The sequence below is a fragment of the Poecilia mexicana genome, unplaced genomic scaffold (genome assembly GCF_051168715.1).
Source record: "Poecilia mexicana isolate PSO_F unplaced genomic scaffold, ASM5116871v1 scaffold_15, whole genome shotgun sequence".
Lineage (NCBI taxonomy): Eukaryota > Metazoa > Chordata > Actinopteri > Cyprinodontiformes > Poeciliidae > Poecilia > Poecilia mexicana.
Genome location: NW_028263384.1, coordinates 21909293 through 21926825, shown reverse-complemented (window position 1 = coordinate 21926825; position 17533 = coordinate 21909293). Strand labels below are relative to the sequence as shown.

Here is a 17533-nt window from a genome sequence, read left to right as displayed (position 1 = left end):
CGTTTTTGTAAGTGTTTATTTCCTGTTTTATAAGTGGGTCAAAGTGACAAGTGGTGTCAGAAGTTTGACTTTGGAAGAAACAATGAGGCAATTTATCATTTTGCTGTTTTATTTTGAATATTGGGAGATTCCCTCAGTCAGAACTTCTCCAACTACAGTGATGCATCTAACAGAACCAGTAACAGTTCTGATGAGAACCAAGTCTTGTATGTGGCAAATTGTGTCTCTATTATCATTGGATTTCCTTTGACTCTGGTGGCCATGTTTGCTGTTTTATCAAAGGTGAGTACTTGTTAACCTATATTGGTGATGCTAGCTCTGCTGAGAAACTGGATCAGCTGGCAGGCCTAGTCAAATCACTGATGCACCTGGCTCACCTTGAGGATGATAGTGACAACATGTCGAGGATCCTCACAATCATGATGCATGATGTCACCATCTAGTTGCCAGGCACAAAAACTGTTGAAGCACACATATGAATAACGAGGATTGTTAACAAATTTACATAAAAAAATAATTTTGAGACATCAAATATGTGACCTTATTTTAATTCAAGTCAAATGTAGTTGCATAGACACGTTCAATAAGTTAGAATATTATTAAAAAGTAAATTTACTTCAATAATTTATCACTGTGAAGCACATTATAGAGATTAAATGTACACATGGATGATAATCTCTGTGAATTATGATGATTGTCTATTCAGAGTCGATGAAAACATAATATTTAAAATAATATTATTGCATCAAACCATGTCAAAGTTCTCAGAGGCATTTTGCTCTGGTTCAGCTTGTTGGTCAGAAAATAAAGTACAAAATCCCAGAGTCCATAGATTTTGGAAATATCCAGTGAGAGTGAAAATCTTTCACAGTAATTATAAAAACTGTTTATATTCAGGAGTTTTTCAAAACGCAAAATAAAAAAATCACAGCCAAAACATGAGCCAACATTTTCAGTCAGAAGTAACAAATGAATATATATATTCATTTGTTATATATATATATATATATATATATGAATATATATATATATATATATATATATATATATATATATATATATATATATATATATATATATGAATATATATATATATATATATATATATATATATATATATATATATATATATATATATATATATATATATATATATATATATGAATATATATATATATGAATATATATATATATATATATATATATATAGCACTGGCTAAAGAAACTCACTGCCCTCCATGAGCGACTGGCAGTTCAACTGAACCAGCTGCTACAGAATGGGACTCACCCTGAATGGCTAACTGAAGGGCGCACAATCCTGATCCAGAAGGATCCCTCAAAGGGTTCAGTCCCATCCAACTATCGGCCGATAACCTGTCTCTCTACAACATGGAAGCTCATGTCAGGCATCATAGCAGCTAAGATAAGCGGGCACATGGATAAATACATGAACACGGCACAGAAGGGCATCGGCATAAACAGCAGAGGAGCCAAACACCAACTCCTTGTAGACCACACAGTCACCCGAGACTGCAAAACCCGACACACCAACCTGTGCACCGCTTGGATTGATTACAAGAAAGCCTATGACTCAATGCCACATACTTGGATCATTGAATGCTTAGAGATGTACAACATCAACAGGACTCTAAGAGCCTTCATTGCAAACTCGATGGGGCTGTGGAAAACCACCCTTGAAGCCAACTGCAAACCACTTGCACAAGTGTCCATCAAATGTGGCATATACCAAGGAGATGCTCTGTCCCCACTGCTGTTCTGCATAGGCCTGAACCCCCTTAGCCAAATCATCAACAAGACTGGCTACGGATACCGACTCAAGAATGGGGCCACAATCAGTCACCTCCTCTACATGGATGACATCAAGCTGTACGCCAAGAACGAGCGAGACATCGACTCACTGATCCACACCACCAGGATCTACAGCACTGACATTGGGATGTCATTCGGACTAGAGAAGTGTGGCCGGATGGTTACAAAGAGAGGAAAGGTCATCCACACAGAAGGGGTCTCACTCCCAGAGGGAACAATAGCAGACATAGAGCACAGCTACAAGTACCTGGGAATACCACAAGCAAATGGCAACCTCGATGAGGTCACAAGGAAAGGAGCCACAGCCAAATACCTCCAACGAATAAGGCAAGTCCTGAGAAGCCAGCTCAATGGCAAGAACAAGATCCGTGCAATAAACAGCTATGCCTTACCAGTAATCAGATACCCTGCCGGAATAATTAGCTGGCCAATGGAAGAGATAAAGGCCACGGATGTTAAGACTCGGAAGCTACTAACCATGCATGGAGGGTTCCACCCCAAATCCAGCACCCTGAGACTGTACACAAGCCGTAAGGAAGGAGGCAGAGGACTAGTGAGTGTGAGAGCCATTGTCCAGGATGAAACATCCAAGATCCATAAATACATCAAGGACAAAGCCTCAACGGACGATGTGCTCAGCGAATGTCTCAGACAATGGGGAACAGAGGACGAGGTGCTGGAGGAACCATCATGGGAAGACAAGCCCCTACATGGGATGTACCACCGACAAATAACTGAAGTGGCTGATATCAGGAAATCCTACCAATGGCTGGAGAAAGCTGGACTCAAGGACAGCACAGAGGCCCTCATCCTGGCCGCCCAGGAACAGGCACTAAACACCAGAGCAATAGAGGCTCAGATCTACCACACCAGACAAGACCCAAGGTGTAGGTTGTGCAAGGAGGCCTCTGAGACAGTCCAGCACATAACAGCAGGGTGCAAGATGCTGGCAGGGAAAGCATACATGGAACGACATAACCAAGTGGCGGGCATAGTGTACAGGAACATCTGTGCCGAATATGGACTGGAAGCCCCGAGGTCAAAGTGGGGAACACCCCCAAAGGTGGTGGAGAATGACCGAGCTAAGATCCTGTGGGACTTCCAGATCCAGACAGACAAGATGGTAATGTCGAACCAACCGGACATTGTGGTGGTGGATAAAGAACAGAGGAAAGCCGTTGTGGTGGATGTAGCAATACCAAGTGACCACAACATCAGGAAAAAGGAGCATGAGAAACTGGAGAAATACCAGGGCCTCAGAGAGGAACTGGAGAAGGCCTGGAAGGTGAAGACCACAGTGGTGCCTGTGGTCATCGGGGCCCTCGGGGCAGTCACCCCCAAACTGGAGCAGTGGCTCAAACAGATCCCAGGAACAACATCAGACATCTCAGTCCAGAAATGTGCAGTTCTAGGCACAGCCAAGATACTGCGCAGAACCCTCAAGCTCCCAGGCCTCTGGTAGAGGACCCGAGCTCAGAGGATGAAAGAGACCACCCACGGAGGGTGAGAGGGGAATTTTTTTTTTTTTTTATATATATATATATATATATATATGAATATATATATATATATATATATATATATATATATATATATATATGAATATATATATATATATATATATATATATATATATATATATATATATATATGAATATATATATATATATATATATATATATATATATATATATATATATATATATATATATATATATATATATATATATATATATGTATAATTCCTTTAAAGGAACAGATTATAAGTCAAGATATATTCAACATGTAACCTCCTCAACTTGAATGTGAATTTGTAATTCACATTACAAATTCACTGTAATGTGAATTTGCCACATTACAGTGTGGCAAATTCACATTGATGTTTCTGCAAGAAATGCAACAGATTTGCTCAGTTCTGATTTCAAACACCTGTTAAAAATAATGAATCTGTTATAAAACATAAATATATTAAAGGCTGTAAAAGGAGCTTTGATTTTTATGATCTTCTTCCATTATAAATATAAATGTTGATTTTTTTAACATCAGTATATTTTTATTTAATTTCCTTACTGATCATTAGTGTTACTTTCCCTCAGACCCATATGTGTGTAAAATCTAAGAGTCCATTTACTGATTGAAAAAGGATTGAATGAAACAAACACAGCTGGGAGATTTTAGAGCATAATAAATATTGTTTTGTTGCACATTATGGTGTTTTATGCTGTCAGAGAAATGAGGCCCTGCACACTGACAACTGCTCTGTGTGCAAAATAACATAATACACATTATCAGAGAATATTGTTAAAGAAATTTAATTTTGAATTAAAAGTTGTTCTTTCAGATCAAGAGACAAAAAAAATTATATTTGAGATAAAAACAAACCTTTACAATGTCGTCAAGCAAATTTGTTACCATCACAAACTCCTACCAAACCCTCAACATTCATTCATAACTTACAAATATTTTCATACCAAGAAAGTTACATTTTTCAGCTCATCATCCTTTGCCTCATGAAGTCCAAATAAAAATGTGACAGACCAAAATAATCTTCATGTTTACATGGTTATACAATGTTCAGAGTGAAAGTCTAAAAATAATTTAAAAAGTATTTCTTACATAAACTTCCTTTAGTCACAAAATACAAAATGTGTTAAAATGTGTCTGTTTTTATATCATGTAAACATGAGATATTTCCTGTTTCTGCAGATTTCTCACAATCTAAGCAGCAGTTTTGATTCATCACAAGAGATGGTATTTATAAGTTTAACAAGTCTGAGTTCTGGAGAAATGTTAGTTTTCTCCCAGGATTGTTTCTCTAGTCCAAATGAATGCTTTTGTTCTATATAATGAGCATTTCAATTAAATTCTTCTAATTGTAAGTGTATGCATTATTATTATTATTATTATTATTATTATTATTATTATTATTATTATTATTATTATTATTATTAGACACACAATGTGGTTCAGAATCAGTTAATTTGCAGAAAAACTGAATTGGTTTAATCTACAGCTGAATAAACAAAGTCTTACTGTTTTCAGCATTTTTCAAAGATTTCAAATGGCACTTTCTAAATGTTGTACCTGGTTAAATTCAACATGTGTGACACATTTAAACAGTCAAATTAAAGTCCACTAAAAATGTCTGAGATTCAGAAGCTGAGACATTTCTGACAATCAAGCAGGTTGTCATTTCTTCAATTGTTGGGTTTTAGTATTGAAAAGATCATGAAAATAAAAATAAAAATATATAATCTGAAAGCAAAATGTTTTGCAAATAATCCAAAAGTAAGTTTTGAAGATATTTGTGTTTCAGTGGAACCTAAACTGCTGTAGACCGAACAGCTGACATGCTGACATCATCAGTGCTGCTCATCTCCTGATTCTTAGACGTCACACAGAAACACAATGAGGTCAAAAACTTGTCAACTGCACTTTTCCTCAGGAAAATATACAAAGCTGAGTCTGCAAGAGGACTAAGAAAAAGACCAATTGTAGACACAACAAAGAAGATTGAATTTTGCCAGTGATTTTCCAACAGATAATATATCACGTTGGGGAGAAAAAGCAAAATATATGTTAGCAAAACCACAACCAGGATGGAAACAATTCGACGTTTTTCCTCAGCAGGAACACTGCGAGCTTCAGACAGAGCTTTAATGGTCCCAACCAGGCAGAATATGAACAAGAGAAGAGGGAGGAGAACACCAGCCACCTGGATGATTTTTACAATATGAATTTCCAAAAGGAGATAAATGCTAAGATTATAAAGAAGAGAAAGGATCCAGATGGTGACACAGACCAACACAGATGTTTTGATGTTTCGTCTAAATCTGTACCACAGCGGCTTGGCAACGACCAGATACCTGAAACAAAAATACCTGATGTCAGATGAAGTGACAGAATTAGTACATATGTCTGCATTCTTACTTTTGTAGACATTTATTTCCTTTAACTAGTATGCATGTAAGCAGTTTTGTAGGCACATAGTGCAAGAAGCAAGTGCACTTGAAAGGTCAGTTAAAGTAAATGATAACTACAGGGTTTATAAAGGTTCAGAGTAGGTGTCCATGCATCAAGTTGTTTTTTCCTTCGATGTATTTCTATGTTCCTACTTTCCAATATGTGTGCGTGCGTCAAAACTGGATGTGGTTTTAACAGTTTGGTATAAAGGATTATGTACAGCTGCACTGGGCTTGTCTGTCTTGGACGCTTCAGAGGCCTTTGAAATAAAACATTTAAACACAAAGATCTATCTTCATCATTTCTTAACAGTTTTCTCTATTGTTTATTTTAGAATTTCCATAACACAGACAGCAATAAGCATGTAAACAGATATTTACCTTTCCAGGGAGACGCACATCATGAATCCAATGCTGGCTGTAATGCCAACATCAAGAGCACATTGAGAGTAAATATTAGCAGTACGTGATATTATAGGAACTCTGCTGCAGTACTGGATGACATCAGAAAGCAGAAGGTTGAAGATGTAAAGTGGAGCAATGTGATCTTCTTTCACCTGCAGGGATAAAAATGAAAATCAAAAATGATTTCCAAATTTCTGCAACAATTATTTTATTCTTCTTCCACAAATAACACATATTTATTGATTTCTTATTGAATAACCATTCTTATCCCCAATGTCAGAGAAAACAAATATTAACATAAAATGTATAACATATCAAACATACAGCTAGACCTAACTTAACACTCACCTTTGACAAAACAGCAAACATGGCCACCAGAGTCAAAGGAAATCCAATGACAATAGAGACACAATTTCCCACATACAAGACTTGGTTCTCATCAGAACTGTTACTGGTTCTGTTAGATGCATCACTGTAGTTGGAGAAGTTCTGACTGAGGGAATCTCCCATCCTTCAATATCAAACCTGCACGAACAAAATAATGAATAATAGAAACTTGATTTTTTATCTCGGCTTAATTCATAAAGTATTAATTTTCTTTTAAAAGAATCTTTAAAAAATTAAAGGAATTCTTTGGAATATACACATTTTAAGTGTTTTTAGTACGAAAAGTAAAACTTATGTTAAAGATAAGTGGAAAATAATCCATATATAAAGTAGGTGCTAAATTTCTACCTTAATGCCATGCAGGTAAATCTTGATTCTAATGTGTCTTAGCAGTTCCATTAAACTAAACATCTAGGATTTACTTTTTCAGCAACATATTAAATAAAGTGTGTTTTTCTTCTCTTTTCTGTAGAGTCAAAGAAAATATATATTTACCTTTAAATTTAAAGGTCCTGAAATGGTTCCTGTTTGTAGCCAGTTATCCTCCTCACCTCTACAGCTGCAGCCTGAGCGATCTGCATATAAAGGAACTTTATCATGTCTGAACAATGACATCTGACTTCTGTATTAAAGGAAATGGCTGCAGAGATGATGTGATAGGTTCATTTTCTTTATCAACAGGAAGAAAGTGTCTTCTAAGATCACAACAAAATGTTTCAGGTTTTAAAACTCAGTTTTCATGAATCAAGTTGTTTAAATTCAGTTCAGTTCAGGTATATAGCACCAATTAACATGAAATATCCTCTGAATGTTCTTAAGGAGAAAAAAGTTGATTTTAACTTAAATTACTAGTTTTACCTTTTTCACTTACGTTCATCAATTTAAATCATTCATGTTTTGGGACTCTGCTGTCAGCAAGCAGCTCCTCAACTGTAAACTATTACTGTAACTGTAGAGAAGAAAAAATAAGTCATGGAAACATTTCACATTAACATAGAAACACATTTATGCAGCAGAGTGTGGAGATGCTGGGTGCAGGATGTTCTGCATTGCTCTCTTCTCCTCTTGCTTCATCACCATGTTGGTTCTTCCATCTTCCTCTGTGTGGTGTCAGCTGGTGGCTGTGACTCAAGATGGGGTTTTCCAACTTTGGGCCACAGAGAGACTGGTGAGGGTCACTTTATGTGGCTTCACTGCAGCTAACAGACCAGAAAGGATGGCACTGTTTAAACAAAGTGACCTGAACTCATTTCAAATAAGTTATATGAATCATCTTATTATATAAACTTTATTTATTCTTCTCCTCTTATTAATGTTGCACAAGTGAAAAGAGATGTGGTCAGATGAAACGGGTTCTGAACAGACAGAGGAAGTGAAGGTAGAAATGTTTCACAAAATGACACCTCCAAGTTTTTCATAATCTGACAGCAGAGTCTGTCAGATATTACCAGGGGTGAAAGTAGGCGGGTACGGTCGGGTACTGCATACCCCTAAAATATTTAGCGGGGGTACACAGTACCTGCAAGAGAGGGGTCAAAGTGACAAGTGGTGTCAGAAGTTTGGCTGCAGCTATGAGTGGAGCTGAAGCTGCTGGTGAAACTGGATCAGCTGGCAGGTCTAGTCAAATCACTGATGCAAATTGAGAAGGAATCAGCACGGCAAGAACTGAGAAGAAGGAACTTACATCAGCTTCGACAGCTACAGGCTCACCTGGAGCATGATGGTGACAACATGGAGAGGATCCTCACACTCATGATGATGAGGGGGACAATTATGATGAAGCACAAAGCCAGATGACCTACCAGCCACCAGCCCCACAGAGAGAGACACAGCTGCTTCCACTGACCTCTGATGAGGATGTTGATCACTTCTTAACAACTTTTGAAAGGATGGCTCAGGTCTGCTATTGGCCTAAAGACGAGTGGACGGTCCAACTGGTTCCACTACCTACTGGGAAAGCAGCACATAGTGCTTATATGCTGATGGACATGGCAGATTGTCACATTGATGACAAGCTTCAAAACGCCACTATTACCAAATAGGAGATAACTGCTGACACCTATTGGAGGAGGTTTCGATTGATGGATGTTTATCAATGTAAGACACCAAAAAAACTTCATGTTCAACCCAAAGACATGTTTTATAACCTGTGGCAGCAGCTCTGAGGCTAAGCCTATGCAGTTATTTTGGGCTTGGATGTACCTTCTTTGACTTATTTAGTGTCAAACACAGAGGCTGATCATTTGACTCACTAGTATTTATGAGGAAATTCAGTTCAGAACCCAACAAGATGCATGATGTCACCATCTAGTGGCCGGACATGGAAACTGTTGAATCTCACAGGACTCTGAAATGAGGCCCTGCACACTGAAAACTACTCTGTCTGTTTCTATCTGTGTGCAAAATAAAATCATACACATTCTCAGAGATTATTGGTAAAGAAATTTAATTCTGAAAATAAAGTTGTTATTTCAGATCAAGAGAGAAAAGATGAATATTTGAGATAAAAACAAACCTATACATCGTCGTCAAGCAAATTTCCTATCATCACAAACTCCTACCAAACCCTCAACATTCATTCATAACTTACAAATATTGTCAGAGCAAGTAAAATTTTTCCAGCTCATCATTTTGTGCCTCATAAAGTCCAATTAAAAATGTGACAGACCCAAATAATCTTCATGTGTACATGGTTGTTCAATGTTCAGAGTGAACAGTCTAAAAATAATTTTAAAAGTTTGTGACCTAAAGTTCCTGTAGCCACCAAATACAGACTGTGTTAAAATGTGTCTGCTTTTTATATCATGTCAAACATGAGATATTTCCTGTTTCTGCAGATATCTCACAATCTTAACAGCAGGTTTGCTTCATCACAAGAGATGGTATTTTTCAGTTGAATCAAATAGATCACCTTTTAAACACTGTAGATGATGAAAAATACAAGTAGATTAATATAAATGTTTACATAAACATAGAATGATCTGCAGAATTAAAAACATACAACTTCAAGCCATCCACCTCCTGGGAGGGTTTGGAGGCTTTATGGTTGTTTTTTTATAAAGAAATCTCTAGTCCTGTTGAATATTCATGTTATATATATAATAAACATTTCAGTTAAATCCCTGCTGAATTAAATGTCTGCTTTGTTACTATTGGAAAAACTGTATGTGGTTCAGAATCAATTACTTAGCAGAAAAGTTAATTGTACACAGCTGAATAAATAAAGTTTTACTGTTTTCTGCATTTTTTGTTGAACTAAACTTTTTCACAGGAAACTGACACTTTCTAAGTTTGTACCTGTTTAAACTGACAACTCTGAGAGCCAAGCAGGTTGTCATTTCTTCAGTTGGGTTTTGGTTTTCAAAAGATCATGAAAAAATCAAAATATATCATCTGAAAGTATTCTCTCTTGCAAATTATCCATAAGAATTCCATATAATGTAAAAATATTTGGGCTTCAGTGGCACCTAAACTGCTGAAGTGTGTTGAGGTGACATATTATCATCAGTGCTGCTCATCTCCTGATTCTTAGACGTCACACAGAAACACAATGAGGTCAAAAGCCTGTCAACCGCACTTTTCCTCAGAAAAATACACATAGCTGAGTCTGCAAGAGGACTAAGAAAAAGACCAATTGTAACCCCAGTAAAGACAGGAAAATTTTCAAAGGGTTTTTTCAACAGATAATATATCATGTTGGGGATGAAAAGTAGAATATATGTTAGCAAAACCACAACCAGAATTGAAACAATTCGACGTTTTTCCTCAGCAGAGACACTGCGAGCTCCCGAAAGAGCTTTAATGGTCCCAACCAGGCAGAAGATGAACAAGAGAAGAGGGAGGAGAACACTAGCATTCAGAATGATTTTTACAGTATGAAATTCCAAAAGGAGATAAATGGTGAGATTAAAAAGAAAAGAAAGGACCCAGAGCGTAACACAGACCAACACAGATGTCTTGATGTTTCTTCCAAATCTGTACCACAGCGGCTTGGCAACGACCAGATACCTGAAACAAAAGGTACCTGCTGTCAGACATTACTGATGTAATAATGTCAGAAAGAAACAATAATATGTATGTAAACAGTCATTTACCTTTCCAGGGAGATACACATCATGAACACAACACTGGCTGTAATGCTAACGTCTAAGGCAATAATAGAGAAACCATGAGGTTCGGGTGAAATCATAGGAATTCTGCTGCAGTACTGGATGATATCAGAAATCAGAAGGTTGAAGATGTAAACTGGAGCAACATGATTTTCCTTCACCTGCAGGGAAACAAAATGAAAAGTGAACAAAAGCTTAAGATTTCATCCCAACTTCTTGGAACTATCAGATGATTCTGCTTCCACAAATATAACAAATACTGTTTGATTTCCTTTTGATCAACCATTCCTTAGATCCAGGTTCAGAGAAAACCAATATTATTAAAAAAACAAAAAACTGCATACCACGACAAACATACAGCTAAATATAAGTTAACAAGTACTCACCTTTGATAAAACAGCAAACATGGCCACCAGAGTCAAAGGAAATCCAATGACAATAGAGATACAATTTGCCACATACAAGACTTGGTTCTCATCAGAACTGTTACTGGTTCTGTTAGATGCATCACTGTAGCTGGAGAAGTTCTGACTGAGGGAATCTCCCATCCTTCAATGTCAAACCTGCACAAGCAAAATAATGAATAGTGGAGACTTGATTTTTCTCTTAGCTTAGTTCATAAATGTAATATTAAATTTATATTTAAGGGGAAATCCTAAGAAAACCTCTTTCATAAGGAATCTGTTTTAGTACAAAAATAAATCACATATGTTAAAAATAAACACTGTAATTCTTGAAAGCAATGAGTGGAAAATGATCCACATGTAAAGTGTGTCCTCAGTTTCTACCTTATTCTACTGGCATGCAGGTAAATGTTATTTCTAATGTGAGTTTCATGAAATTAAACACATGGGACATAATATTAAGCAGCATGTTAAATTTAATGTGCCTTTCTTTCATTTCTGTACATTAAAATAAAAATAATATTTACCTTTCAAAGTTTAAATGTCTTGTGACCAAAAAGATTGTGACCTAAAGTTCCTTTAGCCACAAAATACAAATTGTGTTAAAATGTGTCTGCTTTTTATATCATGTCAAACATGAGATATTTCCTGTTTCTGCAGATTTCTCACAATCTTAACAGCAGGTTTGCTTCATCACAAGAGATGGCATTTTGGAGGCTTCATGGTGGGTTTTTTATAAAGAAACCTCTAGTTCAATTGAATATTTCTGTTATATATAATAAACATTTGAGAAAAACAGTATGTGGTTCAGAATCAATTACATAGCAGAAAAGCTAAATTGTACACAGCTGAATAAATAAAGTTTTACTGTTTTTTATCATTTTTGTTGAAAGAAACTTTTTTCACGGGAAACTCTGATACTTTCTAAGTTTGTACCTGTTTAAACTGACAACTCAGAGAGCCAAGCAGTCAAATGTCATCTGAATGTATAATTATGGATATTTTCTCTCTTGCAAATGCAAATACATTGTATGCAATAAGAATTCCATACAATGTAAAAATATTTGGGCTTCAGTGGCACCTAAACTGCTGAAGTGTGTTGAGGTGACATATTATCATCAGTGCTGCTGATCTCCTGATTCTTAGACGTCACACAGAAACACAATGAGGTCAAAAGCCTGTCAACTGCACTTTTCCTCAGAAAAATACACATGGCTGAGTCTGCAAGAGGACTAAGAAAAATACCAATTGTAACCCCAGTAAAGACAGGAAAATTTTCAAAGGGTTTTTCCAACAGAAAATAGATCATGTTGGGGATGAAAAGTAGAATATATGTTAGCAAAACCACAACCAGAATTGAAACAATTCGACGTTTTTCCTCAGCAGAGACACTCTGAACTTCAGACAGAGCTTTAATGGTCCCAACCAGGCAGAAGATGAACAAGAGAAGAGGGAGGAGGAGACCAGCATTCTGAATGATTTTTACAATATGAAATTCCAAAAGCAAATACATGTAAATGTTATTAAGAAAAGAATAGATCCAGACTGCGACACAGACCAACACAGATGTCTTGATGTTTCTTCTAAATCTGTACCACAGCGGCTTGGCAATGACCAGATACCTGAAACAAAAGGTACCTGCTGTCAGACATTACTGATGTAATAATGTCAGAAAGAAACAATAATATGTATGTAAATAGTCATTTACCTTTCCAGGGAGATACACATCATGAATCCAATACTGGCTGAAATGCTAACATCCAAGGCAATAACAAAGAAACCATGAGGTTCGGGTGAAATCATAGGAATTCTGCTGCAGTACTGCATGATATCAGAAATCAAAAGGTTGAAGATGTAAACTGGAGCACCATGATCTTCTTTCACCTGCAGGGGAAACAAAATGAAAAGTGAACAAAAGCTGAAAATTTTATCCCAAAATTTAACCCTTAGATCCAGGTTCAGAGAAAACCAATATTATTTAAAAAACTGCATACCACAACGAACATACAGTTAACAAGTACTCACCTTTGATAAAACAGCAAACATGGCCACCAGAGTCAGAGGAAGTCCAGCACAAAGGGTGATCAAATTTCCCCAGCACAAGATTTGAAAAGATACTTTGTTGTCTTCATAAAAACAATTATTGGTTCTGTTAGATGCATCACTGTAGTTGGAGAAGTTCTGATTGAGGGAATCTTTCCATGAGGTTCTGCTGAGGAGGGAATCTGCCATTCTTCAATATCAAACCTGCACAAGCAAAATAATGAATAGTGGAGACTTGATTTTTCTCTTAGCTTAGTTCATAAACGTAATATTAAATTTATATTTAAGGGGAAATCCTAAGAAAACCTCTTTCATAAGGAATCTGTTTTAGTACAAAAATAAAGCACATATGTTAAAAATAAACACTGTAATTCTTGAAAGCAATGAGTGGAAAATGATCCACATGTAAAGTGTGTCCTCAGTTTCTACCTTATTCTACTGGCATGCAGGTAAATGTTATTTCTAATGTGAGTTTCATGAAATTAAACACATGGGACATAATATTAAGCAGCATGTTAAATTTAATGTGCCTTTCTTTCATTTCTGTACATTAAAATAAAAAAAAAACATATTTACCTTTCAAAGTTTAAATGTCTTGAAATGATTCCTGTTTTCAGCCAGTTATCCTTCTCATCTCAACGGTCTGCAGCCTGAGCGATCTGTAGATTTACTTATGTCAGTGTCTGACCAATCACATCTGACTTCTCTATTAAAGGAAATGGGCGCAGAGATGATGTCATAAGTCTATTTTCTTTAGAAACAGGAAGACAACGTCTTCTAAGATCACATTTATTTTAAACCTCAGTTCTCGCGAACCAACTTGTGTAAAATTTTATTCAGTTAATTTTTCTAGCACCAATTAACAAGAAATATCCTCTCTATGTTCTTTGCAAAAAAAAGTTCACAATCACTTCAATCACCTGTTTTACCTGTTAAACTTAAATGCAACAGATTAAAATCATTCATGTTTTGGACGCTGCTGTCATCTCTAACTTTAGAAAAGGAAAGCTGCAGTCATGGAAACATTTCACATTAACTTCGATACACATGTATGTAACAGGGACAAGTGTGGAGGTGCTGGGTGCAGGATGTTTGTTGCTTCATCACCATGTTGGTTCTTCCATCTTCCTTTATGTGCTGTTAGCTGGTGGCTGTGACTCAACATGTGTTTGGTCAACTGTGAGCCACAGAGAGACTGGAGCTGCTCGCTTTATGTTGGCCTCACTGAAGCTAACTCACCAGAAACAATCGCAAAAGTAATTTCAACTAAGTTATATTAAAAATAATCTCACCAGTAAAATTTTGGTAACACTTTATTTGACGGGTATTGAATAAGACCGTCATGACACCCACATAAACATAACACCTGTCATGAACATCAATAAGTCTTCATGAATATTTATGACTGTTGTCATAAAGCGTCGTTCGGTAAATTATGACACTTTTAATACAAAGTTGACATTATTCAAAATGTCTTCATTATGACAACTTGTCATTAACCAAGAAATCATGATCTAACATAATTTTGTCATAATAGTAGTCATAATGATTTAATTATGACACTAGCAAAAGCTTTAACAAAACAATGATTAATATTTCCACTCCCTGAAATAAAGCAAAACAAGAAGGAGAACCAGTAAAGATTTCAATAAGCTTTATTACACTGTCAATTGATTTAATAACAGACTCATTAACAATTTCTCTTATCTCAAGTAAAGTGACATAAGTAACAACAGTTATGACAAAGTCATTAAGTGTCATTACAGTGTCATTAATATTAAATGTTTCTGCAAGTGAAACAAGTAACAATTATGACAAAGTCATTAAGTGTCATTAATATTAACTTTTACCTCAAGTAAATGGAAACTAGTAGCAACAATTATAAAGATGTAATTTAGTATTACAGTGTCAAATGTTATGCTAACAGAGTCATTGATATTAAGTCTTACCTCAAATGAAGTGAAACATACTGGACTACTTATAACTACCATCATAACTGTAGAACAAACCCTTTGTACATTGGAATAAAAGAAAAGATAACTTGTTCTAAGATAACAGAAGGTTTAACGTCTGGTCAGTATATTGTTACTCTGAAATGCTGATTGAAAAACTAAAACAGAATTATTTATTCTTTAACTTAAGAAAATAAGTTCTTTCAACAGTAACATTTTTTGCTTCAGCCATCTCCTTTGTTATATCCTTCCTGTAATGCTCTGAAAACAGGAGATCTTCTTGTCTTCATTTTCTGGAAGCAGCTCTTTGAAGGTGTCAGAAATGCTCAGAAATTACAGCTGTTCTTGCAATAGTTAATCATGGCGAAAGCCTTTTCATGAATTCAAACTTGGTGAATCTCTTCTGGACATTCTCATAGTCGGTGATGACTCAATTCATTGTGGTCACTTAAAAAAAGAACAAAAACAAAAAACAATGTCATCATATTCCAGCATTTATTTAAATACCATTCCAAAAATGTCCCTTGCTGCACACTGTCAGAATGGTAGACTGGCAGACAAATGCCTAGTTAACATGACTGGTTGTTATAAAGTGCAATACAATTATTTCTTAATACAAGTAGAATAATAACTGGAGCTGAACAAAATTATTCTGATCAAATATTTGTCTGGCAGAAGTTCAGACAGACTGCCACTGTTATTTAGAAAGCATCATTTAATACATATAGTTTTAGGCAAATGACTGTATCTTTTTACTTAATGAGCATTTTAAATTATTTCTAACCAGATACTCTAACTTAGGGTTGTTTGCAAGAAGCTTATAGATAAATAAATAAATAGATTTAACACCAGTTTTTAGTTGTCTAAAACATAACTTATTAACTCAGCTGGTGAATGTTGATTCCTGCTCCCCATTCCCCACTGGCTGTCCCACCCCACTTCACATGGTGAAAATATTAACACAAAAGCGACTTACCTAATTTTCTTGGGGAATATTTCATCTGCTTCTTTCTCTTTGGTCAAACAGGAACTTCTTTCTCTGGTGGCTGGTCCTTATTATCATCCTCCACACTCGTAGCATGTCTTCATTAGCCAACTTTGTCCTCCCCACCATGTGTCCTTAGGCTAGCCTGGGTCTTCATGTGGCTAAACTTGCCAAAGCAAAGAACACAAGCACTGTGTCACATCAGCCACGTCGCTAAATAATACACATGAAGGATAACTTTGACTAATATATTAGCTTTTGATTTGCTAGATTAAAATTGGAGGGAAAAACAATTTGCCTGTCTTTAAAATATATTTAATATTAAGGGCTAACGTTACGGTAATGGAGTTTAATAACTTTAGCTGACATTAACTAAGGTAGGATTGGCTTGAATTGCTCATAGCTAACATTAAAGAGAAATAGATGTTATTTTCTAAAAAAAAAAAAATGTAAAGTTAATAAGACACATACCTCATATGTATTAGGTTTCAAACTTCAGCTTCTTTTTAAACATGAGGTCTGGCCGTTATAACTTGTTTTAGGTTTGCGCCACAATATGGAAGATTTCTTCTTCACCAACAAACTGCACGCCTGTTCGTGGACTGCTGCCTCTCACTGGTGGACATGGTGTATTGCACTACTTAATTGTGTTTAGAAAAGGGGTCCAACCAACCGACCCCACACACGTAAAACTTTATCATTTGCCACAGTTCTCTACGTTTGCCTCAGTCCTCGCACGCATAAGGGTTAAACAGCCTTAAATAATGTTTCAAATGCTATGTTCGTAAGTGATTTGTAGACATCTTGCTGTAAAACTTCAGGATCAATTCAATCAAGAAAATTATCATGGCAGAGCTATATAATATTACTACATAAAGCTAATTTTTAAAGTAATACTTTTATTTAAAAAAATTATGTCAGATCATGATTTCTTGGTTGTCATGACGAAGACATTTTTGGCGAGGTTAATGTCAAGTTGTCATAATGAAGACATTGTGAATAATGTCAACTTTGTATTAAAAGTGTCATAATTTACCGAACGACGCTTTATGACAACAGTCATAAATATTCATGAAGACTTATTGATGTTCATGACAGGTGTTATGTCATGTTTATGTGGGTGTCATGACGGTCTTATTCAATACCCGTCAAATAAAGTGTTACCAAAATTTTATTCATTTTCCGCACTACATCAAATGATGTATAAAAAGGAGAACAGTGACAGCACCATGACATCATAAACGGTGAAATTTCACGCAACCATTATGTCCAGTTTGACTTGATTAAAAAAAGACCACAGCTCACATAATTACAGCACTGCAGAAATCTGGATCAAGAGAAACACAGCAGAAGTGAACTGTCATACATGCAGGTATTATTGGGAGCTATGTGGCAAATATTTGTTCTTTATGGGCAAATTAAATCTAGCTAGCAAGTAGAACTCATCATGAGAAGA

General features: G+C 35.9%; 3 protein-coding genes and 1 long non-coding RNA gene across 5 annotated transcripts; all 4 read right to left on the bottom strand.

The window, feature by feature from the left end:
* Positions 1–4126: 4126 nt before the first annotated feature.
* On the bottom strand, positions 4127–7180 carry LOC106903523 (G protein-coupled receptor 4-like). Its single transcript, XM_088013032.1, has 4 exons — positions 7080–7180; positions 6546–6722; positions 6174–6349; positions 4127–5696 (listed from the first exon to the last, which is right to left on the bottom strand). The coding sequence occupies exons 2-4, from the start codon at positions 6705–6707 to the stop codon at positions 5153–5155; spliced, it is 882 nt and encodes a 293-aa protein (XP_087869158.1). The 5' UTR covers positions 6708–6722; positions 7080–7180; the 3' UTR covers positions 4127–5152.
* Positions 7181–8932: 1752 nt separating this feature from the next.
* Positions 8933–11241, bottom strand: LOC148155350 (G protein-coupled receptor 65-like). Its single transcript, XM_088013454.1, has 3 exons — positions 11080–11241; positions 10679–10854; positions 8933–10592 (listed from the first exon to the last, which is right to left on the bottom strand). The coding sequence occupies exons 1-3, from the start codon at positions 11239–11241 to the stop codon at positions 10052–10054; spliced, it is 879 nt and encodes a 292-aa protein (XP_087869580.1). The 3' UTR covers positions 8933–10051.
* A 402-nt stretch (positions 11242–11643) lies between these two features.
* LOC106903524 (G protein-coupled receptor 4-like) lies at positions 11644–13774 on the bottom strand. Its single transcript, XM_014967405.2, has 4 exons — positions 13717–13774; positions 13123–13344; positions 12806–12981; positions 11644–12719 (listed from the first exon to the last, which is right to left on the bottom strand). The coding sequence occupies exons 2-4, from the start codon at positions 13327–13329 to the stop codon at positions 12179–12181; spliced, it is 924 nt and encodes a 307-aa protein (XP_014822891.2). The 5' UTR covers positions 13330–13344; positions 13717–13774; the 3' UTR covers positions 11644–12178.
* A 1607-nt stretch (positions 13775–15381) lies between these two features.
* LOC148155349 (uncharacterized) lies at positions 15382–16594 on the bottom strand. Of its 2 annotated transcripts, XR_015765390.1 has the most exons (3): positions 16549–16594; positions 16069–16243; positions 15382–15539 (listed from the first exon to the last, which is right to left on the bottom strand). It is a non-coding gene; the product is annotated as an uncharacterized LOC148155349 (long non-coding RNA). The 2 variants fall into 2 exon arrangements; XR_015765389.1 differs by lacking the exon at positions 16549–16594 and having other exon boundaries at positions 16069–16540.
* Positions 16595–17533: the final 939 nt, after the last annotated feature.